The 27,798-nt window shown below is 39.1% G+C and overlaps 1 protein-coding gene across 1 annotated transcript in view; it reads left to right on the forward strand.

Annotated features, from left to right (window-relative positions):
• Positions 1 to 505: 505 nt before the first annotated feature.
• The window catches only part of rev1.L (REV1, DNA directed polymerase L homeolog), a 47,710-nt gene continuing 20,417 nt past the window's right edge, over positions 506 to 27,798 (forward strand). Inside the window, exons 1-11 of the mRNA XM_018247097.2 lie at positions 506 to 843; positions 10,748 to 10,814; positions 11,537 to 11,669; positions 13,970 to 14,138; positions 15,210 to 15,362; positions 15,834 to 16,501; positions 17,943 to 18,050; positions 18,487 to 18,603; positions 19,266 to 19,389; positions 20,276 to 20,404; positions 21,193 to 21,347. Coding sequence (XP_018102586.1) covers positions 10,758 to 10,814; positions 11,537 to 11,669; positions 13,970 to 14,138; positions 15,210 to 15,362; positions 15,834 to 16,501; positions 17,943 to 18,050; positions 18,487 to 18,603; positions 19,266 to 19,389; positions 20,276 to 20,404; positions 21,193 to 21,347 — 1,813 coding nt within the window. The 5' untranslated portion in view covers positions 506 to 843; positions 10,748 to 10,757. The remainder of the gene's footprint in view (positions 844 to 10,747; positions 10,815 to 11,536; positions 11,670 to 13,969; positions 14,139 to 15,209; positions 15,363 to 15,833; positions 16,502 to 17,942; positions 18,051 to 18,486; positions 18,604 to 19,265; positions 19,390 to 20,275; positions 20,405 to 21,192; positions 21,348 to 27,798) is intronic.

Below are 27,798 nucleotides of genomic sequence, written 5' to 3' on the forward strand. Positions count from 1 at the left end.
AGATCTGAAGATGTGTAAAATAATGGAGTAAAATCATGGCGTAAAATAAGGCACACCTTGATAAATATGACATTTCTTTTACACAGCTTTTTACACCATTGTTTCACTGAATTTCTTTTTACACAGAATAATATATATGCCGCTTAGTGTGAAAGAAAGGATATAACATTACAATAACTAGAAGTTACAGGGCCTCAGGACAAAACTATTTTAGGGCATCATTTTTTAAATAAACGTATATTGACAATTTATAAGTTAGTGCCCTGTTAGGCATCATGTGGATTCTGCACTGTTTGTAAAGCCTTGTAATCAGTGTATGGAATAAGCAACATGAACGTGTTTTGATTGTTCGGAGCCCAGGCCTCTCAGCCATGCCAATCACAACCAGGCCTAAGAGTAAGTAAAGCAGTCTGGAACCACTAGGCTTTTGGCACAAAACCTAACTTTGACAGTGTTCTGTTCATTGTATTTATGTTAATAAAGATGCGAGAAAAAAAAAAAAGTCTAGTGACAGGGTTAGAGGAGAAGGAGGGGCAGACAGACGGCGGGAGTGAGACCTCTGGGGAGAGAGGAAAGCAGCAGGAGTAAGAGGTTTAGGGGGGCAGGGTGAGATAGGGACCCCACAGGCGTGCCATGGCAGCGCGTCCCCCTCACAAGGACTGCCAGGGCCACGATACACAGGCGGAGCCAGTAACCATACACTGACCATACAGACAGGGGGGCGGAGACCTTGCGGGAGGCACAGTCACTGACAGCTACACATAGCCCGGCACGGACGGAGGAGTGGGGAAGAGAAGGACGCGGCTGTCACACCGGGAATGCTGCTCCGGCTTTGGGAGAAAGGTGAGACGTCAGCTTCTGATACCGAGTCTTGACTATGTCTGGCACAACTGCGGCCCTCCAGCTGTTCAATAACTACAATGCTCCCTAGTGGCTTTCTACTCTCAGGCGCTTCTGGGAATTGTAGTTCATTTGCTGGAGGAAAGGCGGTAGCACTTCACTGACTGTACTCTCTCTCTCTATTTATATTTGTAGTTCCATGTTTGTCTCTTAGTAAGAAGTGCAGTGCTGATATGTGCATGACATGTAGGGGACACACTTGCCTCAGAGGAGATGGTATTTTCATGCAGGCTCATATTACTCTATGTATAAAACAGGAGAAAGGAAAGTGCTTTACTGCAAGGAATGCATTGTGCAAAAAAACACATTTCTAGGATATGATTTTTACCTTATAAGGGCAATAAACAGGCACAATGAGTGGCAGTTGTATGTAGCATTTGTTGTGTGTAGGATTTATTGTGTGTAGCATTTGTGGTGTGTAGCATTTATTGTGTGTACCGTTTATTGTGTGTAGCATTTATTGTGTGTACCTCAGTTCCCTACATTCCCCCAGTGGTGAGGCCGCTGGATGTGACTGCGCATTTTGTGCACGTAGCACGTTCCACTGCTGCTGGTGTCTATGAGCGCTGGCCTGGGATGACCCATTGTTGGATGCATGGAGAAGTAAGAGGGGGGGAGCAGTTTTGTTATTGGGGGAAACCCCAGCTCCACCTCCTCCCCCTCCCCCTGCAGGGCTTTACATAACAGCAATAGCAATGGGGAATATTCAGTATGTGAGGCCTCTTATCAGCATTCCAACTGTGTCAGTGTGTATTTGATATCTGCATTCACCGCACGCACATGCTGATGGGATAATGGGCTCTCTGCATTCACAAAAACCTTGCAATTGCTGCTGCTGCTGTGAAGGCCATTTGACATTATGTTTTGGACCTTTGCAACATGACCTTTTTAATTCCTCCCCAGGAAATATCCTTTTCACACTGACAAGCAGCCATTCCTGACAAGCAGTAGGATGCTGCTAAAAATATACCGTGTAATGCTCCTGCTCTTGAACTATTATTAGGTGTCACTTTGTACCTGGGCACCGTAGTTCTTTTTGGGTTCAGTGTTGCCTTATTATGTATCTGTAGGGTTGCAGAGGAATTCACAGGCTGCCTGTTTATGTCTGTCTGAGTTTGGTTTATTGTGGGCTTGTTCAGGTCAAACTCCCGCCCCTTACTATTTTTTAGTATCACATGGGAGCTTCCAAGCAGACACAACAGTGCTCAGCAGAACAGCCAGGGATTCAGCAAAACTGCAGGATTAAAATCCTTCTGTATATCTCTGAGGATTTCTAGTGCACAAGGAGTTTAATCAGGCTGGAGGGATTTCCCTATAAAGCTGCTGTGAGACAGATTTTCTATTCACAGGCCAGAGATCCCAAGATTAAGTGCAGCAGACGTTTGTGCTACGGTGGATTCCATACAGTGGCGTAACTAGACTCCTAAGGGCCCTGGTATGTAAATGTACAACTAGGCCCCCCTGCGCGACCCCGCCCCCCCCCCCCCCCCCCCCGTGCATTGGATTGGAACACAGTCTCCCATAGACTCCATTATAATCAAATAATTCAGCTTTTTAAAAACAATTTCCTTTTTCTGTGTAATAATAAAACAGAAGATTGTACTTGATCCCAACTAAGATATAATTAATCCTTATTGGAAGCAAAACCAGCCTATTGAATTTATTTAATGTATATGTGATTTTCTAGTAGACTTAAGGTATGAAGATTGAAATTACGGAAATCCATTATCTGGAAACCCCCAGGTCCTGAGTATTCTGGATAGCAGGTCCCATACCTGTACTCAAAGGATATAAGCAAAGGAGTCTGAAATACATTTTTTTCTGTGTTAATGACAAGGGTTAATCAGTGCAGCATTAAAGGGGTTGTTCACCTTTACATTAACTTTAATATGGTGCACAGAGGGATTTTCTTAGAAAATTTGCAATTGGTTTTTTAATGTTTTTTATTTGCGGTTTGCGTTATCTAGCTTTTTATTCAGCAGCTGTCCAGTTTGCAATTTCAGCAGTCTGGTTGCTAGGGACCAAATTACCCTAGCAACTATGAATTGATTTGAATGAAATATTACAATATGAATTGCAGAGAGCCAGAATAAAAAAAAAAACAAGTACCAATAACAATAAATGTATAGCCTTACAAGTCATTGTTGTTCAGATGGGGTCAAAAATCCCTCATATTGGCCCCAGTAATCTGTGTACCTGTGCCAGCAGCAGCAGCCAAGGTATTGCCCCAAAATCTGTACCTGCACCAGCAACAACCAATCCATATTGCCCCAAATCTGTACCTGTGCCAGCAGCCACCATATTGCCCCAATGTGCCTGTGCCAGCAGCCACCATATTGCCCCAATGTGCCTGTGCCAGCAGCCACCATATTGCCCCAATGTACCTGTGCCAGCAGCCATTATATTGCCCCAATGCGCCTGTGCCAGCAGCCATTATATTGCCCCAATGTACCTGTGCCAGCAGCCACCATATTGCCCCAATGCGCCTGTGCCAGCAGCCATTATATTGCCCCAATGTACCTGTGCTTGCAGCCACCATATTGCCCCAATATACCTGTGCCAGCAGCCACCATATTGCCCCAATGTGCCTGTGCCAGCAGTCATTATATTGCCCCAATGTACCTGTGCCAGCAGCCACCATATTGCCCCAATGTGCCTGTGCCAGCAGCCACCATATTGCCCCAATATACCTGTGCCAGCAGTCATTATATTGCCCCAATATACCTGTGCCAGCAGCCACCATATTACCCCAATGTACCTGTGCCAGCAGCCACCATATTGCCCCAATGTACCTGTGCCAGCAGCCATTATATTGCCCCAATGTACCTGTGCCAGCAAGCCCAACAGCTATAATATTGCCCCCTGTACTTGTGCCAACAAGCCCATATTGATCCTAATCTTTACCTGTGCCAGCAGCAGCCCAAAATACATCAGATCATATTGCCCCCAATATGTACATTTGCCTTCAGTAGCAGCATAAAATATACAGTATCCCCCAGCCAGATCTGTACCTGTGCCAGCAGGAAGCATCATAGAACAAGCCCTGTTCAAATGTCTTTGGTGCGAGGCACACTAACGCGCCAGAACTCTGCCTCTCTCTGCCTTGCAGCCATGTAAATGACGTCATTGATGCATGCACGCACGCAAAGCCGCATCGTGTTGGGGCAGTTAGATTATTAGATACTATTTAAGGCATGGCCCCTGGCCCCCCCTTCCTCTCTACGATGCAATTCAAAAGCTCTGCGATAAGAGCCAGGCCAGAGCTGCCAGAGAGCCGAGGGGGAAGGGCAGGGGCTGCCAAAACCAAGATGAATATTGGCGCCGCAACCCTGCGCCGCCGGTGACGTCATACATAGTGCGCCACTGGAGGAGCGTGCATTTGAAAATCTGGAAACAATTTTATCCCTCTGTTGGGTTGCGGGCCCCATCGGGGGTGCAGGGGCCAGGGCCCTGGTACCGCCGCACCCCCTGCACCCCCGGTAGTTCCGCCACTGATTCCATATTGAAATCAGTAATTCACTGTAAACATGAAAAGAGAGGCAGCTGATCAGTGCCATGAAGTTCCTAACCATATAGGTACTTTTCAGTGCTTGTGTATGAACAATGGTCTGTTAGGCTAAGGCCACACTAGGCGATAGCGCCGCGATTTGACTCGCGGCGACTTTTCGCCGCGACTTTTAAGCCGCAATCGCTGGGGAAACTTTTGCGCTGGCGTCTATGGGGAATCGCGAAAAATCGCCAGCGTAAAAACACACGCGGCGATCTTTTTTCTATTGTCGCTCGAAATCGCCTAGCGAGGCGATTTCGAGCGACAATAGAAAAAAGATCGCCGCGTGTGTTTTTACGCTGGCGATTTTTCGCGATTCCCCATAGACGCCAGCGCAAAAGTTTCCCCAGCGATTGCGGCTTAAAAGTCGCGGCGAAAAGTCGCCGCGAGTCAAATCGCGGCGCTATCGCCTAGTGTGGCCTTAGCCTTAGGGGGCCTTTTTCATCGAATGCCACAAAGTTTATCCAATATGTAACACAGTTGCCACAGCATGCATCTAATCTATATAAATATATGCAAGCGTATGGCACTCTTTCTTCCTCATTTGTTACCCTTCTGGGTTGATACAAGAAATGATTTTCCATTTCCTCTTCAGGACTGGAGGTTGCTTTAGTTTATTTTGCCTGCTTACACAGGATCAGCTGGAACTAGAAGGAAGATAGTTTGAACAATGGCACGCAAGGTGTTTTGTCACCCTCATCAAATGCTTCAATTGAAGAGGACACTCGCACACCCGTTGTATAAATATTAGGGTTCACTCGGTGCACAGTGATTGGAGGATATGGCAACCAACCAGTGAACTGGATAGAGAATAACCACACTAGCACACAAGACTTGTGTCTGCAGGGCAAGCCCTTGCAAGAGTTTTATTTTTTCATTTAAGTTACTCTGCTACTCACCTAGAGCACCACAGTTGTCAGAACATCTTGTCAGACCAGGAGGCTTACCTAAAATGTTAATTATTTGTCTAAAGAACAAACTTGCCTCTTTTTTCTCTCACTCTCATAGTTAAATTCAACAAATGACTCCTCCAGCACAAGTGCATTACTACTAAAATAATGTATTTGATGCAAGGGTAATTTTGGGAAAAAAACACACTTGTTGCCAACATTTGCATCAATCACTGACCTGTGGTGGAGACTTTTTGTTTTGGAGGAAACCACAATAAAAATCCACACCTACATGGAGAGTATATACAGACTAGTTGCAGATACTGCTAGGGTTGCCACCTTTCTACGTGGGGGAATCTGGGCAGGAGGCGGGCGGTGATGTCACGGGGCGATGAGAGATGATGTCATAGGGACAGGGATATGATGTGGCGATTGGCCAATCACACATCAATCTTGAAGAGTGCTGTCCGGTTTTCCTAATTTGGAAAACTTGCAAGGCAGTTCTGATCCAGACAGTCCAAAACCGGACAGGTGACGGCTCTATCTAGATACTGCCCAGGTCAGGACTCAACCCTGCTTCCTAGTGCTACCGTTAAGGCACAAGATGTCAACCTTGGAGTTCCATGATCTATGTAAAAGCTTTGTACTTTTATATGGTCATAGACCTCCTCTGTGACTTATAATATCATTATATTTTATAATATGCGGTAAATTATGCTCTGTATCATTTCTTATTCTCCCACTATAGCCGTTCCCATTGGCAAAAGTGATTTTTTTTTTAAGTTAGTATCTATGACCTTTAGTGACAGTGCTGTGCTGTTACTTCTTAAATCATGATGGATGCTTCTGCTCCTCAGCTTTTGTCTGCATTCCCACAATGCTTCAGGTAGGCGTTGCTCCCTGCACAGTTATCTGGTAGCACTGTATCTTTCAAAATGAGCTGCTAGAGATTTTCTTTATTGAAAAAGCCTCCCGAGTGCATTCATACTGTATGGATCACTATTGATTGCACAGGAGTCGCTTGCCCTCTGCAGAATCAAATCTGTTGCCTTGGACATAAATAGTGTAGAGATTAAACCGACTATGTAATTTAATGCTTAGACCAGTCTCCACTTTAATGTTTTTTTTTATTTATATGTAATTGCCAGACCTAAAGTGTTGTTGAGCATTATAGTGGGTTAAGGGAGGAGAGTAAATAGCCAGTAAACTGGGGGTTTTGCCAAAGCATTTGATACAGTGCCCTACAAACGACTGCTTTCTAAACAAAGGTCTGTTGGGCTTAATGAAGTCATTTCTACATGGATAGGAAACTGCCTACAGGATCGGGTACAGAGGGTGGTTGTTAATAGTACATTCTCTACTTGGAGTAAGGTTCTTAGTGTGGTCCCTCGGGACACTGTATTGGGTCCACTTTTATTTAATTTGTTTATTAATGACTTAGGGGAGGATATTGTAAGTAATGTATCCATGTTTGCAGATGACACAAAACTATCCAGCCCAAATAATTCCAACCAAGATGTGACATCTTTGGAGCAGGATCTTGGCAAACTGGCATCTGGGCAGCTAAGTGGCAGATGAGACTCAATGTTGATAAATGTAAAGTCCTGCACCTGGGATGAAAAAATATGCAAGCCACTTATACCCTTAATGGGACTGCACTAGGCAAATCTATAATGGAAAAGGACCTTGGAGTCCTTACAGATAATAAACTTGGCTGTATCAAGCAATGCCAGTCAGCAGCTTCAAGGGCATATAAGGTCTTGAGCTGTATTAAAAGGGGCATAGATTTTATGGGAGGAGGGGTTTATTCTTCCAGTGTACAGAGCACTGCTAAGGCTAGAATATATGTACAGTTTTTGTCTCCGGTGCTCAAACCGGACATTATTGTATTAGAGAGGGTACAGAGAAGGGCAACTAAGCTTAGTAAAAGGTATGGAAAATCTCTGCTATGAGAAAATGCTGACCATGTTGGGGTTGTTCAAAGGCTGCTGCAAGCAAGGAACCCCTTGCACGTTTATTGCGGAAGTGAGGGTTGGGGTTGTTCACACTGGAGGATATAATAACTACAGTAAGTATAAATATATCGTACAAAAGAGATCGTACCATAACTTATCTAATGCTTTATTTACCAGTGGGTCTTTCCAGCTGACAAGAGGGCACCCATTCTGATTAGAAAAAAGGAGGTTCCGTCTAAATATTCGGAAGGGTTTTTTACAGTGATATATGTGAAGATGTGGAATTCTCGTACACTCTTATACATTAGATAACTTTAAAAAGGGATTGGATGGCTTTTTAGCAAGTGAGGGAATACAGGGTTATGGAAGATGCAAATTGGAGAGGCTTCAGATGGGTTTTTTTGCCGTCCTCTGGATCAACTAACAGTTAGGCAGGTTATATATGGACTTAAAAGGCTGAACTTGATAGACGTGTCTTCTTTCAACCTAACTTACTATGTTACTATGATAAGCAAAGTTACAATTGTAACTATTTTTAACATAAGCAGGTCTCTTGGGACATATGAGAATGCAGCTTAAAGGGCCATTCGCCTTCATTAGCAAAACTGTAATAACACATAAAACATGGCCTTAACATCCCAGAAATGTGTTCAGACTTTCCATAACCTGCCAAATTTTGTAAAATGAACGTGGCATTTAATGGGTGTGGCCAATACATTTTTGCTGTGCTGCACACGGCAGAACTTTTTGTCCCTCTTTCGAGTTTTAAAATGTTGGGAGGTATGATGTTGTATACTGCAACATAGCAACTTTAAATACTACAATTTTGTGCTTAAGGATGCACCTGCTCCACCTGCTCCAGCAATAAAAATAAGTTAAATCTCAAATTCCACTGGATTGAACAGGAAGCTGGATACATCTAGAGTATGTATGCGCCCCTGGAATGCACTGGATAGCAGTAGATGCTTATCAAAGTTTTCTATTATTCCTATATTGTACTTGCTTTTGTTACCATTTTTAAAAGAGCCGATTGGAGTTGAGTCCTATCAAGGAAGACTGTTTTTGAAGTCTCTGAAATAAAGTTGATGTTCATGTTTTTCATAAATAAAGTTTGATGAGCCTGTGGATGTTGCTCCTCTGCAGTTTGCCATTTGTCCCTTTTACTTCATGTGCATGTTTTATTGAGTCCGCTCAGCTGCTGTAGTCCTATTCTTATAGCTGCAGATTGTTGTACCCAGGGTTGAACAGTGGAGCCCTTGAAAAATCCCTAAACCTGCTCTCATGGAGCACATTTTCTGAAGATGGATTCCCTCACATTAGAGTGCCTTTTATGTTCTCACAATCTCATTATAATATAGTGCAAATGTTCTTCTGTTGAGGTGGGATCAGTGTAGGCAGTGTAGTTTGTTATACCAATGCTCTGTGCAGCATTATTGATTTGTGAGACATTACATGATTTATAATGCAGCACATAGCTGTTGCTGTGCAAAAACCGAATCTTTTACATTATTGCCTTTTCATTGGTTGGAAAGGTTGGGTCACTTACCGAGCTGATAATGAACAACAGATCTGCCCTACCTGCCACTGTTGGGTTACCTTTATAAATCACCTAATCAAGGAATCTTTCATTACAAATCAGTGTTTAATTTTGGTGAAAAAAAGTGCCAATGGTTTAATATTTTCATAGGTAGGTTTGATTGAATGTTCATTTTATAACAGAACAAAAAATTAGGGAAAACATTCCGCAAATCACTGGTGGAATAAGCAGATGCTAGCTACAATGTACATTTTAATCAGTGATCAAAAAGGTTCCACACTTACATATAGTATAGCAGTTTACGCTATAGAAGACCTATTTTCCAATTAGATACTTACTCGGACATTTGGTCCTCTTTGGTGAAGTGGTCACAGTATTATCACCATCTTAGATCACTTTTGCATCTGTCCATATTAACATGTAATGGTAAATGATAATAAAGCATGAAGATTACCTTTCTGGTGTGTTTTGGTAAATGCTGCATAAACCTTATACTTCCTACCATTTTCAAACCCCCATTCAGAATTTTAGAGGAAGGTAAATTACAGTAAGTGCCTTCTTACTGTGTGTATCTCTCTGCCTAAATTCTTCTTAAATGTTATACACGTGTTATTTGGATAAGTTCTGTACCCTATGAATGCTTTGGGATACACCCAAATCCATCAAAGATTTTGCAGAATCCCAAAATCTGAATCTTTCAGGGACAAGGCTTGGATTCAGCCGAATCAAAGATTTGTTGCTTTTCAAAAATGCAAGATTACCAAACCCCAGCACTGTGTGCCAGGAAAATACTCCTTTGAATGAGATTGGAAATAGGGTTTAATATAAATACAAGGTCATCCACAAAAGCAATCCAGATGGGAGTTGCACAGTGTGGATAATGTCACTATAGTCTGTTATACAAAACTTCTCCTGATGCAGTTATGAAGTAAGGCTGGCCAAATTGGGATATATTTAAAATTGAGAATTGGTGATTAAAGGACAAGGACACCCAGAAAATAAATGGTGTTTACCTGAAAGAGCAAATGAAAGATAGATTTGTGTCCTTACTAATCAATTACTGTGTACATGCATTCTACCGCATCTTAGTATTTAACCATAACATGTTAAAGGGTAGGGCTAGGTAATTTCCAAGTCTAAGTTCCCAAGTTCAGACTTAGACCTGATGCACGTGCATAAGCTTTGCCATAGAATAGCCAGAATGATGATGTGGGATGAGTGGAACTTAGTGATGTATTTGGTTGCACAGGTGGAAACAAAATGGTGACTGCATAGTACTGAACAGGGGGTGTTTTTTTAACTTTGTAAGCTATGATGAAAGTGGCTGGTTTAGGGGATGGATGCTGGCGACATCACTTGGAGGGTAGCACATCAGGCCAGGTACAAAGTCAGGCCAGTTAAAAATGCAGACTATAGATTCCAGTTTTGGTTTTGTGTGCGGGGTTCAACTACATAGACCTGTATAGGTTTCTACACAGTAGAAGAGTACTCCATTTTCTGGTCACTGAACCCCATGCTGGCTTGTCGTTCACTAAGTAACTACTGAAATTCCAACTGGGTAAACCGTGAAATAGCCCCAGTACTGAATGTCCTTCCTGCAGATGCTTAACTACTATCGTTACTCCTAATAACGTTCTACATAGACCTGCAACCAATTCAAGAGTTTCCAATGAGAGAATGAAATGCTTGTAGGGAAAATACTCCCCAAAAAAGCACAAGAGAAGGGGATGCTAAAATAAGAGAGGAAACGGGGTAGATTATAGTACAGTATAGTTTGCTGCAAGCAAATAATTAAACCCCAACACAGTAGTTTTGTCATCACTTGCATTGTTGTACAGTAACATTACCAAATAGTTTGCTTTTGATTCACAAGTTGAGAAAAAGTGCTTTCATAATTATATTTTCATGTATTTTACAGAAACTGAACAATGCGTCGAGGAGGATGGCGAAATCGAGCCAGCGAGAAAGATGGCTGGGGCGCCTGGGTAAATGCAGTGTAAAAGTTCATTATATGTTTCTTATTTTGTATGATTATTAAAGGCTTTTGTGAGAGCTGCTCATTTAGTTGAATATGAAGCACCAGATTGATCTGGCCAAAATCCTAATTCAGCAACAGGGTTCTGACCTGAGCTAGACTGGTACAGAAAGCTGGACATGTGTCTCCAAAAAGCTACTACCACATAAATCACAGCAGTTGCAGATGAAAAGTGTAGATTGTAGCTACTTTCTGCAAAAGGATTAAGACTTTTTAAACTGATTATTTTCAAAGAAATTATTAAAAATACCTCAGTACCTACACTTCAACAATTTAGTTTCATGATAGTTCCTCTTATGTAATAGATCCTGTCTGCAAATGAAGTCTTAGAGCACCTTGTTGAATGTTAAAGGGCATATAAAGTTTTTTTCCAAACGTTTAGGCATTCTTAGAATCAATGTAAAGAAGGTACTTCTTAGATGCCTGATTTTACTGTATGTACCATTTTGGAGATATTATTCTAGACATGTGTACTCCTATATCCAGTTGGCTTGCAATACAGTCACTAGAGAGCATGGCTGCTGATTGTGCTTGCTTAAAGAGTATTATCGCTGTTGTGGAACAGCCCCAGCATCCATACATCAAATTTGGTGGTTCTGGATTGTTGGGAGACTATAACTGTTGCAGTAGATGTTTAGGCTGCAAGGATTCTTAATGTTCCTTTCTCACCAGGGTGGCTACATGGCAGCTAAGGTACAGAAATTAGATGAGCAGTTTCGAGCAGATGCTCCATTGCAACAACAGAATGATGGAACCTCATCGAAGATCTTTAATGGGGTTTCCATATATGTCAATGGATATACTGGTAGGTTACTTATTTGGGCCTAAAAACATCTCTTCACATATAGCTTTTTAAAAGTGTTCTTGGCAAGGTCATGTTAGTACACATGGCCTAAAGGAAACTAGAGGGTACCTGCAAACAGAATTGTGATAACACCTTGCTCTAACCCATTACAGAATGTATTTTAGGGGATGCATCTGATACATTATTTCAATTGTAAAACCACCAGTGCAGAAAATAGCAATGGAAGCCAGATTTTGCTTTCAGTAGCCATTACATTTACAAATAAATCTTTAAGGGGCAGATTTATCAAGGGTCAAAGTGAATTTTCAAAGTAAAAAAACGTAGAATTTCGAAGTAATTTTTGGGTACTTCGACCATAGAATAGTCCAACTTCGATTCGAATTTGAAAAAAGTACTGTCTCTTTAAAACTTCGACCATTCGCCACCTAAAAGCTGCCGAAGTGCTGTTTTAGCCTATGCGGGACCTCCTAGAACCTGTATGGAGGCAATTGGGTGAGTTTGGGAGATCAAAGGTCGAAGTTAAAAAAACTTCGAATTGTAGTAGATCAAAGTAGCGCTACTTTGAAACGTACGATTCGAAGTAGGCCGAATTCGGGCCACTTTGACCCCAAAAAACTTCAACCTCCATTTGATTGGTGTTTTTGAATTCGAAGTTCGAAGTTTTTTTAACTTCGACCTTTGATAAATATGCCCCTAAGTGTACTGACAGACGGGTAGATTTGTTACTGCAACAAATCTCCCCAAAAAGCTTTCCCACAGGCAATAAAGTAAATCATCAGTGGGAAAACATGTGGCGCTTTGTTTTCTTAAGTAACCCAAAGTTTCCTTGCGAGACTTTTCGAGGAGAATAGTCATCTGCGGTAGTACAGATTTTAAAGCGGGAAACAAATCTCCCCATCTGCCAGTGCCCTTGAAGCAATTATGAATTATGAATGTAAATTGGAAATTTGCGTCACATTTCATTAGACAACATTTTATTTATTTTTTTATATACATCCTCTTTCAGTGCTGAAGGCCACATACTGTCACCTACTGGTTTGCATTCCATATATATATATATATATATATATATATATATATATATATATATATATATATATATATATATATATATATATATATATATATATATATATATATATATATATAAACACACACATACACACGGTATTTATTTATCAGATTTTTTATAAAAAAAACACCATATCGAACAGGGTTTATGATACGCAACATATATACGTATTTATATATATATTTTTTCTAATATATATATATATATATATATATATATATATATATATATATATATATATATATATATATATATATATATATATATCCAGTAAATGGACCCGCACTCGTTCATATTAGTGAAATAAATGTGTCTTTATTCACAGGTTCATTTCCAACGTTTCGGTCCTCTCTGGGACCTTTTTCAAGGAAAAAGGTCCCAGAGAGGTCCGAAACATTGGAAATGAACCTGTGAATAAAGACACATTTATTTCACAAATATGAACAAGTGCGGGTCCATTTACTGGATTGTATTATCAAACTTTGACCAACGCACCACCATCGACAGAAATATATCCGGGAGGAGTGTGTTCACTGTACCGACATAATAAATATATATATATATATAGATATAGATATAGATATATTTATTTTTGTCCTAACGAAGAACCATGTGTGGGGTCGAAATGTTGAGTTCAATAAAGTATTTTTTGCTTGCATATAAAATAACCCTGTGAGTGCCGCTATTCTCTCCTATTCTCTGCTATTCTCTGCCACTATATATATATATATATATATATATATATATATATATATATATATATATATATATATATATATATATATATATATATATATATATATATATATATATATATATATATATATATATAAATAATGTCCAGTCCATATAATATCAGCACTTACAATTAAATGCTCCACGTTGCCTGGGTGCACGCCACCAACTGCTCATTCGATACTGCCCTGAAGAAGCTGCACTCACAGGTCTTATGAACTGGAAAACGTTCCCTACTGGAAAACATAAGTCTCATCCATCAGTAGTTGGGTAAGTGCTTCAATAGACTTGGGGGTATTCGTTCAAAAGCACTTTACACTCTGAAAATATATATATATATATATATATATATATATATATATATATATATATATATATATATATATATATATATATATATATATATATATAGCATCATATTACCATATTACGCTACACTCATAGGTCTTTAGTATATTTTTATTGAACCAACATTTTGGTCATGCAATTTCAGATCCTACTGCTGATCAACTGCGTCATCTAATGATGCTGCATGGAGGACAATACCACGTTTATTATTCCCGATCTAAAACAACACACATTATTGCAACAAACCTCCCAAATAACAAGATCAAGGAGTTAAAAGATGAGAAAGTTGTCCGACCAGAGTGGATAACAGAAAGGTAATTCCACAAATAATTTAACAATTCTGGTTTAATTACAAAGGTGCAAAATTGCATAAGTGCAGTTACCAGTGGCAACAAATCAGATTTGATTAAAACTATTTGCTTGATTGCTATGGACAAGTGCATTTGTGCTGTTTAGTAAATCAGGTGTAAGGTTTTAAGTTTTGTGAACTTCTCTCCCCTGTGGCAGCAGCAACATGTAGAGAGAAGTTTCTATACTCCAGATGGCTATCAATATTCTTCTTAAATATCTTTATAAAAACAACTAATTGCATGCCTGTTTTCATTATTTCAATGACCTTTATATTTAAGTTGTATTTTCTTTCTGGAAACAAAATATATTTTTAACAAAGGACTTTCATCTTAAGCACAAGCTTCAGTTCACTAAACAAATGTGCTTTACATTATATCATGAAATACTAGTATTAGTGGCACCATACTCTTCTTTATAGATATTTTTGCCCATGTTTCAGGCAAGCAGCATACCCCAAGGTATTATTGTAGTTCCAAAGTATGCAAGTAGTAGGAGAACAAAGGTCTACTGACAACCTCAGACCCCATCCAAATGCTTCCATCCCCGCATCCGAAACTGTACTACACGGGAGACCTTGTACAGGGTTGGCAGGTGCCATCTCAAGCCTTTTCAGGCTTCATGCTACTTCGCCAGTACCGGGCCAAAGCACAGAGGTGACTAAGGCAATGAGCTCTTGATCACACTCATGAAGCATTGTCCCACTGTGATGAGCAGGGCCTTGATGCATGTGTTGAAGAGTTCATTGCCTTGGGATCTACGTTAGGGTCCGAACTATGGGTAGGCAGACAGTAGAGGCATGTGTCTAGTGTCCACCCTACCATTGTGACTCTTCTACCTACCCCTAGCCCCCCCTCTGCATGCAACTGAAATTAGTAGTGACAGATAAAATAGAAACCTCATGCTACGTATTGGCCTACATTGCTTCACAGGAGTTTACTACAATGAATGATTGGAGCTTTACAAGCAAATGTTAATGATATATAATAGTAGCTACTTTACTTTAAGTTTTTCATCAATTCTTTTTTTCCCAACAGCATAAAAGCTGGTCGTCTACTTTCTTATGTTCCCTACCAGCTTTATTCAAAGCAGTCCAGTGTTCAAAAAGGCCTAAATTTTACCTCCATGTGCAAGAGAGATGATGCTTTGCCAGGGACTAGCAATATAAGTAGAGATTTCATCCAAAGAGAGTAAGTATAATTTTGGATTAGGACAGAACTGTGTTTGCCTAAACAGTGGATATTTAAGACCTAATGTAATCGTTTTTGTATTGTTTTTAAGGATGCATTTGGCTTCTGTCAACGTATTTTAATAAGTATTACAGTTCAATTTCTCTCTCTGCCTTAAACATTTTTTTACTTCCATGTTAAAAGTGTTATCACTTTGCCATTAGAGCAACCCATGTTCATTTATTAAACATGTGCATTTTCTGGTAATTTTAAGATACTGTATGGTTACTTATATCTTAGACCAATTGCAGTGTCATTAATAAGATACTTGGAAGACCGGACCTAGTGATTATTTTGCAATGTGCTCCATTTAAATATCTGTTCTCTCCTACACATTGTTTTCTAATCAAATACAAAGCAGTTACCTAGTTAATGTGTACTTTATCTCGATTCCCCAAATGAATTTTCTCATTTGTGCTTGTTTCACTGTAGAAACTGTACAAGAAATGATTTCTCTGCAATGCCAAGCAGCATTCTGCCAAATGGGGTAGATGGACTGGAAGAAGAAGAGCACAAAAATGGTGATTTCGAAATGTTGGATTTGGAGCAAATCTTTTCTGATCATAAGCCTAATGGACTACAGAACCACATAGGCAATACTGTTGTGTGTATTAAACACATCCCCAGCCCTAATGGTGCCTTAAAGCCACTGGATAGCACAGTGCATTTCGATAGCTCTTTTGCAAGTAGACTTGATTTGTTGCAGCAGCAGGAAAAGCCTGATCAAGGTTGTGTTAAAAATATAGACTGCACTGTGGAGCATTTGCAACCAAACAGCAGACAAACAGATGTTTCCTGCAATCCTCAGAGGACTGTGTCAACGTCACCCTTACCCTCATCCTCATGTTTGCACACAAACTCAAAAATTAATGGTGCTCACCACTCACTTCCGGGGCCTTCAAGCACAAGCACTACTGCACTCTCTCCTGCCAAGCTGCCTAAAACAGCTGACCCCAATTTTATTTCAGATTTCTATTCTCACTCCAGACTTCATCATATAGCCACATGGAAGTGTGAGTTCACTGAGTTTGTACGCAACCTACAGACTCAAAGTAACAGAGGCTTCCCTGGTCGAGAGAGGTTAAAAAAGTTAAAGCCGGGTATGTATGTAATGAAATATTGTTTCACATTTACATTTTCAGGGCTGCCATCATCATGTAAATGTGGGATTTGTGGATCGTGAAGGACTTGTTGTTGAGTGGGAAGGAGTTGGATTATGCAAGGGATTTTTTTATATTATATTTGTGACTGGGTGGAACAGGGGCATGGTGATATGTTAGTGATTTTTTTTTACATTGGGGCACCATTGGAACCTGTAGAGTTTTACTCTAAGCACTGTGCAGCTTTTACATGTGGACTGATTTTTATGGGTTGGATTAATGTTAAATAACAAAGATTTTACTTTATGAACACATTTTGTAGTTTGAATGCCCCATTTTTTCAGGCTAAAAAAGCACTACTACTGATAGTATCAGACTTTCCAGTTCAAAATCAATGAATGCATCTGGGGCAGTTTTTGGAGCAAATGGATCAATTCCCATTATTCAGACACCACTAAATAGAGGGGTTGGTTCTGCTTTAAAAGTATATATTAATTTACCCCCAGCTGCCTTACTCTATTCATAGGCACTGTGCTACTTCGTAGATGCAGAAATGTGGTAAAAATGGCAGAATAATATACAGTAATAATTACTTCCAAGCATAGTAATCTATGGAAAACAATGTACCTACAGCACTTGAGTATATCTGATATAGTAAACACATTTCTGAACAGCCTTCAATTTTCCAAACATAGCTCCACCTTGCACTGCTACATGTGCTTCAGGCAGAGAGGGTTGTTTTGACCACTGCTTTATACCACAGCTACATCAAAATGGTCCTTGTGCTAGTAGTTTTTATAAAGAAATGTTGAATCTGCCACACTGCTAACTATAAAGTGTGCCTGAAAAATCCAAAATCCCAAGTTGCTGTTGCCCCAATAGTCCATTGAAAACAGAGCTGTGAATAGTTGCACTTTTGTTTTATTAACAGATTAAACATGTCTGTGGAAACCAGAAGAAAGAGGCAGATAAATCACAATGTCTGATTTTTACCCTAAATGTATTGCTGCCTATAATAAGGTCACATGCTGTGCTTGGTTATGATAAAATAAGTTTACATGGTTATGCATACCATTATTACCATTATTTGCAGAACCATGTAAAAGTTGTATTCTATCTTAACGAATATAGGAATTTCAATTTTATTTATAATGTGAGAAAAATGTAATTGAAATGTTGTGAATTTCATGGGTAAACCCCACATTATTTACATAATTAATTGTTCATGTTCAAGAAGCTACTACTATTTCTACAATTAAACATCTTACTTTTTATGCTCAGATAACAAATAAGTCTAGGGTGTTTTAGACAATGGAAATGTTATTATTTGAACGAACGTAATTTTCTAAATAGACAGAGATGCACAGCATTTTTGTTTTTCTGTAATGTGTAAAGTACATTTTATTCCAGGAGTTAAGATTGTTGTACTGTATTTAATTAGGTTACATGCCTCCTTCCACATTACCGAAGTGCCAGAACTGTATAATACACGTAGATATGGACTGCTTCTTTGTATCTGTGGCTATTCGTAACCGAGCGGACCTCAAAGGTAACTGTTGAGCTTTGTCAAGTTTACAAATCCTTGTTCAACATATCGTGTGCAGTGTCTGACATTTTGTATCCAATGCTGTATCCAATGCATAACAGTTGTCAGTACTACAGTTTGACAGTGACTTGGAGATTTATCAATATGTAAGATTAAAACTCACCCACTTTCTATTCATTCCTATGGGATTTTTAGAGACTTATTTATCAAATGGTGAACTCTAACTTTCATCCGTTGATAGATAGGCTTCTAAAAATCCCATAGGAATGAATAGAGTGTGGGTGAATTTTTCGGTGGTGGACTCTGATCTCACACTTTGAAAATTTGGCCCGTAATGTTAAATCTATACAAAAAGATAATTCTAATCCAGTTCAAAGTTACTGTGCAAAAAAACATTTATCTCATTTTGAAAAAAAATATAACTTTTTTTTCTGGAAAGGAAAACCAGTCGCTGTTACAAGCAATAGAGGTGCTGGAACAACGACAACCCGGGAAGGAGCTAATCCTCAGATAGAGTTTCAATATTACCAAAACAGGATACTAAAGGGAAAAGCTGGTATGTATGGGTACTAAGTGCACTGTAGTCTGTCTGTAGCCAGGGATACTGGCATCTCTTTTTAACAACACATATGTGCAAAGAGCCAACATGTTATACAGTACTGTACAATGGAATGGTGTAAACATCAAACATACAAATATTGACTGATACATGAAGTAAAGTGGGCCCTGCTCATTAGAGATTACAATCTAAAAATTAGCTATTATTATGATGTATTTTTGGAGCACCAACATATTGCACAGTGCTATAGATGTCTCTTCGGTTTACTTAAAAGCACTTAATGCATAATGATATGTAAATAACCCAAATAATATTCACAGATTATTTGCTTAATTTTGTGATGCTCCACTTGCAGTGGTTTTTTTTTAAAGTTCAGAAATCGTATGTTATTCTGTAGTTGACTGCAAATAGCTGTATAGGATTAAAAGGACAATCTTGTTCACTGGTATCCATGCGCAAGTCTGGATGTCTAGAAATAGTGGAAAGATTGCAGCACTTAGAAATAAAGTTAGCAATTTAATTAATTCGGTCATGGATTAGACTTTACTCATCCTTTACATACAGATTATTTATTGCAGTTTTCTGTTGTTGATCAAAGTATTTTATGATGGGGCATTAATTCAAATATGATACATAATCATATAATTTTCTTTGTGTAGAGATTCCTAATGAACAAGATCAGCCTATGTCGGTCAGTTTAGGTTCTGCACAACAAAGTGGACGTGAACAGGATATTTTGCATCCATCCATGGCAGAAATTGCCTCTTGCAGTTATGAAGCAAGGTATTGCATAAAAAATGGCAATAAAATGTGCACAACAGTTGTTGCCCTTCATGTAAGCTAATATAAACCACATTAGCTCGCCATGGGGATGGTACATCCATTACACCCTTGATTCAAAGTTCCTTTTTAGTCAATACCACATGTATTAGGGAAGTTCTAGCTCATGTCTTTCTATATTAAAAGGTGTTTTGTTTTTTAAGTTGGGTTAATTCATTTTTAGTTTACAATGGGCCTGTACCATTTAGTTTGTTTACACCTCTCAGTAAGCTGTATAGATGGGGTTGGCTATTCCTTGTTAGTGTCAAGAGAGAGAACCTAAGATTCCTCAAAGAGTAAGTGGTGGTAAAACCTGTTGTGAGTGATACAAATGATGTGGGCAAAGCATCCCTGGAAGACAACAAACATTAACTGAACCAAATAGGATTGTTTTGACTCTATAAGGATTAATTATATCTCAGTTAGGATCAAGTACAAGGTACTGCTTTTACAATTTTAAAAGTTTGAATTATTCTATTAAAATGGATTCTATGGGAGATTGCCTTTCCTTAATTCAGAGCTTTTTGGGTAATAGGTGCCCAAAACAAAGCCCCAAGAGAAAAGAAACAGGTATAATTTTAAATGAAAATATAATGCTTTCTGAGGAAGGGTGATTTGTCAGGTGTCTGTAGACTAAGCCTATCCCCGATTTATTTTCTGCAAATTATGACTAGCTGATTTAATGACATTGTGGCAGTTAATTGTCTGCCTTAATATTTACTTAAGGCAAATGAACCCCTTGTTAGTGTTGACGAGAATAACTATACTTTACGCATTTCTGTTAATGAAACTGAATTCTAATCTCTCTTTGGAGATTTATTCAAATATGTTTTACTTTATTATCTTGTAGGCAAGCTGGAGTGAAGAATGGAATGTTCTTTGGTAAAGCTAAGCAGCTGTGTCCAGAACTCCAAGCTGTTCCCTATGATTTTGAAGCATACAAAGAGGTTGCCATGACCATGTACAAAATTTTAGCAAGGTAAAGTGCTCTTTTCTTATTCAGTATGAATGCATTCTACTTTGTCCTTTCCGGCAAGAACAGCTATAACCCATACTGAAATCACTAGTTAGTATTCTGGTTCCTTTTATGAATGTTCTAAAAACTCGGAACACAAGGATTTCAACACGAACAGCTGAAGATAATATGTGTTCTTATGCCTGCTTCTTATGCCAGCTACGCAGTTTTGGATAGTACAGAAAAAACATTTATATGGAATTTCTGTTATTTCAGATCTATGTACCAAAAAAAAGACAGAGATTGTTCAAGATATATTGGGGCTCATAAACACTGAGGAAATTTTCACCTGGACAGTAACTCATGTCAACCAATACAAGGTTTGCTTTTATTTTTTAACCTGCTATTGGCTGAAAAAAGTCAGTAACTGATGGTTGCTGTTAGTTACTGCCCAGGTACAAATTTGCCCAGTGTTTATAAATTATATATATAATAATAAAGAGACAGTCAGCAAAAAAAAAGAAAGAAAGGTCTGTATTCTTGGTGCTAGTGAACCTTTTTTTTTTTTTTGTAATATTTAATAAATATGTATTAGATTATTTATACTTACTAGAGTTAAATAAAAAAAAATGTAGATTTAATACATTGTAGACATGCTCTACATTAGTTAGTCTACATAAATTTTGGATTTGGCCCAATACCAAAAATGCTGGGGAAGATTGTGTTTTCTGTAGAATTGTCCCTCCCCCCAATCCAATAAAAAAGTAGTCTTTCTCCTTTATGTTACTAATTGTTTTATTTTAAACTGTTAGCTACACTCATGATATAGAGGCAGTCAGCTGCGATGAAGCATTAGCCGATATTACTGGAATCCTTACCGAGACAAGACTTATACCTGATGAAGCGTCAAATGCTATTCGAAAAGAGATTAAAGAAAAAACTGGTTGTGCTGCATCCATTGGCATAGGTTAGTATGTTTTTCATATTTATGCCTAATTTTTTTCTGCCATTCAAATAACCCTGGCGTTTTTCTATGCACCTACCTAAAGCAGCTTTGCATGAATCATCTGAATGTGAATCATTCCTGTTAATGCAGGACAATACATGTAGTTTGCCTCTTTCCCTTTGCTACTCTTATTCGTTATGATACATGCTACTCAAAAGATTTTTTTAAAGTGATAAATCAGCTGTGAGGATGCTGTATACATTCATACTTTAGGATTGTTGTCAGTGCTTTGTCTCCTTGCTCAAGCAACAATCAAGACACCGAAGGGTTGGGGGGAGTTGTTAATTACTTAATATGTACATATTACGGGATTGTTAAACATATAGGTAAACTCTCCGCTAATACATTTTCTTTTATGAAGACACCATGTTCGAATGCAGGGAATCTATTATTGTTTGTATGCCAGATTAATGATATCCCCCAGATGTAATAAAAGGCACATGTTTGCCTGGTAGCAGTAACTCATCGCAACCTATAAGATTTTTGCTTTTAAACAGGTGTCCAGTAAATTCTACATGATGATTGGTTGCTATGGGTTACTTGACCTGGGCAAACTTAGTGCCTTTTATTACATACCCCTTATATGTCTTAACGTGAACTTAACCAATATAAGTTATAATTAGTTATGCTGCAATAACAATTATTCACCATTTAAAGGGGAACATTTACCCAGACATAAAATCCCCTTTCATATTAAACACAAAAGCTAAATTGTTTTTTGAACTAATTATTAACTTATTTGAAGATCTCCGCAGTCAGTCACAGATTGCTTGACTCCCTCTATGCCACTGGCATAGCAGTCTGTTTCACTTTCCATACTGCACTTCTACAATGTCACCACACTCCTCAAATTGTCCATCCCTCTGTATTGACTACAATTTTGCATACTATGTGCTTGGATGCATGCATGAGGTCCTCTTTCCTGGACATAAAGATTGTTTCCACAAAATGTTACATCTTTCTGTGACCCAAAGGAAATAAGATTTAACTTAATACAAGTAAAGTTGGTTTTGCTTGATTAACATGAATTTTACTTATTTCATAGGGTGACCGGTCCCTTTAAATAAAAAATAGATATAGTAACATTATAACTCATAGTAATGTAAGTCATGTTCATCAGGCTTCTTTTTAAAAACAATTACTTTGTATTTGCTAACAAGCTAAAAAGGCATCCAGTGCTCTTGTAGAAGTCTCTTGTATTTTCTCAAGCTGCTCAAGACGAGAATTGCAATGCATAGCTGTGCCAATTTTTACTATAACAATCCATTCTGCATTCTGTTAGCCAGTAACAAAAATAACAAATAATAAAAAAAAAAAAAACAAATCCAAAAAGTATTGTAGAAGTGATACCTATATTAGCCAACAATAAAAATACATTGCAAGCTTTGGGAGCACCAAGGCCCCTTCGTCAGGCAAAATACAAATGAAAGCTGGAAAGGGACAGCAAATTAGATCAGTGAATGGTATTCATGGGCAATAACACTGACCTAACAGTATATATGCTGTGCCTTTCCAGCTTTCATTTGTATTTTGCCTGACGAAGGGCCCTTGGTGCTCCCAAGGCCCCTTTGTTATTTTAGTAAGCATTGGGAGACTTCAACTTTTTTGTTTTGTTTCAAACACTTTTATTATTTACAAGGTTTAACACTGAGATGGCATAGACATACATTTCTTTCTGAAAAGATAACATCTTTGTTTACATACAAGTTATTAATGATTAAAGAACACCATTTTCCATTTTGGATTGGCACTTTAACATCTTATACATTATAATATCCAAAGCTAGATGCAGGACACCACGCTCGCACAGAGATGCACATATTGATTGTTTTATGTCATGAAATCGTTCAACCTGGGCATATTATAGGTTGGGGGCTTTCTAACCAGGGGTTCCATATCCGTTCGTATTTATCAGGGCACCCTCTGTTTTTGTAGGTTACTGCTCTGTATGGGAGTGCCTGGTTTACTAAAGTAATCCAACCACCTAGTGTTGGGCACTGTGGTGACAGCCACTTGCTGGTAATATGTTTCCTTGCACAGTATAGTAATTCTGCCTTTTTTTTTTTTTTTAAAGGTATTTATTTTGTAGAGCAACTTACAGAGGCATACAAAATGTAGTACTGACCGGAGAAAAATTATTACAGGTATATTGCATTTAGCTACTCTGTAAGCCATTTTTAATTAACAACCATGGGATCCCCAACATAGAATTAAGTGACAAGAGCAAAGAAAGAGAGAAAAAGTAAGGAAGAGAGAGCAGAGTAATTCTGCCTTTGCTGTTCTCAGGTAATTGCTATGGTATAGATCTTCTATAATTGCCAGTAGGCAGACTTAAGGGTCCAGGGGGACTGGGGATCCCATGATATCATGTATAAACTTGGTAATTTGTACCCAGTATCTGGCAATCACTGGGCCAGGCCTATATTAAGTGGAAAAAGTTAGGCCGATTGTAGCCACATTTGGGGCAGTTTGGATTCGTGTTTCTACGAAAGTGTCTAAGGGTTAAGGGGGTAAGGTATGCTCTGTGCAAAATATAGGTTTGTATCATACGCTCATGTACATATGGGGAGGTGTATTTGGGGGCCTCAAGGGCCTCTTCCCACTCCTCTTGGTCCAGCTGGCCTACATTATCTTGCCATGCAGATTTGGAATGTTGGGTGTGTGTTTTGGATGTGCTTGTTAATAGGATACCATATAGTTTTGATAATAAGCCCTTAGAGTATCCAGCTTGGATACAGCGAATATATACTTTAGTTTCCAGGATGGGGTACCCCTGAGGGTATTGTGTAGCTATGGTTTAATCAAAGCTGTAGGTATATAAAGAGAAAGTGATTGGGGAGGCTGTATTCTAGTTTAAGTTGTTCAAAGGACATAATTCTGCCATTGTCTAGAACCTGTATGTACCATAAGTGTATTGTTGGGTTTTGGGGCGGGATATGCCCGATATCCTTTAAATAGTAGGTACACTCTATCCCTAGTAGGGATGGGGCCTATCTGTCCCATTCTCCTAGCACTGTGTTGGCTTTGTGAGTGGAACCAGTGTGAAAGTTGCATTAATTGTGAAGAGATATAATATAGATAAAAATGGGGAAGCGCTAATCCTCCATTAGCAGTTGAGTTTTGTATGAGAGCTAATCTAAGTCTAGGTCTAGAGCCTTTCCACAAAAGCGTAAGTACATTGGATGTAAGGGTTCTGAAGAACCGTTGTTCCAAGAATATCGGGGAGTGTATTACCGTATATAGCATTTTAGGGAGAGGTACCGTTTTTACCAGGTTAATTCTATCGGCAACCTTAAGCGGTGGCTTCCCCCATGCCCGTGTTTTCTCTCTTGTGTACTTCAATAAAGGATATAAATTTTCATGTAGATAACCTAATGCGTCTCTTGTAACATAAATGCCTAAATATTTGAGGTTATACAGACCTACTTTATCATTACAGTTGGCAAGTGAGAGCCCTAAAATAAGTATATCTTGTCGTATTTTAGCTGCTAGGGGTTCAAAAGCAAGGGTGTATAGTAAGGGTGATAATGGGCATCCCTGCCTTGTTCCTCTGCAGAGTGAGAAGGGTCTAGTTGTCCAGCCATTTGTTATCACTCTGGCCTGGGGAAGGGAATATAGCACCCAAGCTAGTGCAACCAAGGCCCTGTCTTCCACTTGTTCGTATTGGACTTGTATGACCTCATAGACTCTGCGTATATTTAAAGCAGTGGATTTCCCTGGCATAAAACCAGTTTGGTCCGGATGTATCATATGCAGTATTACTGAGGAGAGCCTGGTTGCCAATATTTTGGCTAGAATTTTAACATCTGTTGTGAGCAGAGATATAGGGCGGTAGGAGCTACAGTCTAACCTGTCCTTCCCAGGCTTAGGGATAAGCACTATTGACGCCTCCGCCATGGAGGGTGACAGGGAGCCCTGTAACTTTGCATCTTTATATAGCGTTCGTAACTTAGGAGCCAAGTAGTCTGTATGCCGTTTATAAATTTCAGACGGGAGCCCATCTAGACCAGGGGCTTTACGATTGGGAAGTGTGGAGATAGCTGTCTTAATTTCCTCCAAGGTTATTGTAGAGTTTAAAATATCTCTATGTTCAGATGTGAATTTAGGCATATTAATCTCATTTAGATATATTTGAGCATCTGTTTGGGAAAAGGGGGAAGTGGACGAATACAATTTCTGGTAGTAATGAAAAAAGCATTAATTTATTTGTAAGGGATCTCTAATTTGAGTTATCACTGGGGGTGTGTTTTGAGCTTTGGCCATATGTGCTAACAGGGTACCAGTATGCTCTCCATGCTAAGTAGTTATGTTTTGTAAAGAATAGTTTACGCTTAGCCTTGACATGTAAATAGTTACTTAACTCTCTTTCACACAGTTTCAAATGGTCATAGTTGGTACCTGAGGGGGTCAAACTGTGCACGGCCTCGGCCTGTGTGACATTGTCACAAAGTTGGAGTTCGGTGGCTTTACTCTCACGTTTAATGGCAGTGACCTGTGCAATCAGTGATCCCCTGATGTATGCTTTAAATATGTCCCATACAAATCGACAGTTAACATTAAAACACAGTTAACTTAAAAAACATTTCACATTGTTGTTCCAATATTTCTTGTTCAGGGAATAGGGTTAACCCAACGCCGGTTGGGGTTTCATATCATACCATTGTAACAGGGCTAATAGAGGGGATTGATCAGAAATGTCTCTCGGCAAATGCTCAATTTTAAGGATAAGTGGGTGTGCCAAGTTATTCACAATCACATAGTCTAGCCTGGATAGAGTTCTGTGTGTAGCAGAGTGACAGGTAAATAAGCGCTTTGTTAAAGTTCCCAAGCCAGGTAGCAGGGATGTTTGGAAACTGAGACATAAACATCGCCCCTTTTTTAATCACTTCGGGGTGAAATGGAGGTGGTATATACACATTCAGAATTAACAAAGGGTGAGCATTTACTACACAATTAAAGAATACATATCTGCCTTGTGGGTCTTGTATTGGAGGACAAATGAAATTGTACTCCGGACTAGAATCGTGACAACCTTTGAATACTGCGAAAAGGTAGCACTGTATGCCCATCCCACCCAGGGGCCCTTAAGGGCAAGACTCTTATCGCCCGTAGCGTGTGTCTCTTGAAGACATAATATGTCTGGAGAGTGTTGTTTGGAAAATTTAAATACTGCAGCCCTTTTAATCCTGTCAATTATGCCTCTGACATTCCATCCCATAATACACAATTGTTAAGAAGTTACTTTCTTTGTTTCACACGCCATTGTGCCAGCAAGGAAGTCTATTTACTGGTATGTCTCGTTGTTGGTATCTGTGTATCGCCATCTCAGCATAGCCGTTTAACTGGTAACAATATGTGGGGGGTAGGGGTGCTGGCGCAAAAGGCTGCCAATCAGTTTCCAACTGGGGGTTTCCATACCTGTTTCCCTGCTGCGCATCAAAAACTAGTGCAGCCTTATACCCTAACAGAGGTAACTGTCAACCAATAAAACTAGTGCAGCTGAACTGAGTTGAGGCTAAGTTAGTATTTATTCATTTTGACCATGCATACTGATGAACCCCTTGAAGATAGGTGGTCTCCAGCCAGTTGTGGACATCTGGGAGACTTCAACTTTATGTAAGATATTTTTCTTAAGAGATTTTCTCTTGCCTCTCCATGCAAAACCTATATATTCTGAATGGTTAAAGGGCAAGTAAAGGCTTACTTTCAAGAATGCATAGTTAAATAGATAAGCCCTTCCTCTCCCCAATCCTTAATTTTAAATGCTGAAACACCACTTGTCATAATGGCTACCCCAATCGTCAGATATTCTATGCGGGCATTGGTCATGGCCGCCATCTTTATTAAGCCTACTTCATGCAGAGCGGCTTGATAGACAAATGTGCGGTAATGTATGAGAGAGATGCAGCTCCCTATGGGGAAAGTGCACAAACAAGAAGGATTTATTGCGCATGTGTCAACTCGAAAGCCTGTTCATTGCTCATGCGTTTGGTCTTGGTCTTGCTGATAGAGTGCATTGGGAGTTTTTTTTTCTGTACTCAGCGTTTTCTGAGTTAAGGATTGTGATCTCATGAATGGCTTAGAAGTAGACAGAAACAGGAGCACTGGTAGCACTGGTATGCCTTTCCATAGACCTTATATTCAGCCTTTACTTGTCTTTTAAGTGAACAATTCTCCATAAAAGGGTTGAAGAATACAGGTTGCATGAGGTGGGTGAAACTGGTAGCTGTGGATATTTCAGTAAGACAAAGTTCTGGGCATATTTTGCACCATTGCTCATGAGCGAGTAGCTATACTTTGCACAACTTCTCTGAACTTTACAAAATAAACATATTTCAGCATGTATCCCATAGCTTTTTTACAAAGGAAGTATTATTAGTTTATTCTGCTGTAAATTAATTTTGTAATTTTC

This window comes from Xenopus laevis, chromosome 2L (assembly GCF_017654675.1).
Source record: "Xenopus laevis strain J_2021 chromosome 2L, Xenopus_laevis_v10.1, whole genome shotgun sequence".
NCBI classification, from domain to species: Eukaryota; Metazoa; Chordata; class Amphibia; order Anura; family Pipidae; genus Xenopus; species Xenopus laevis.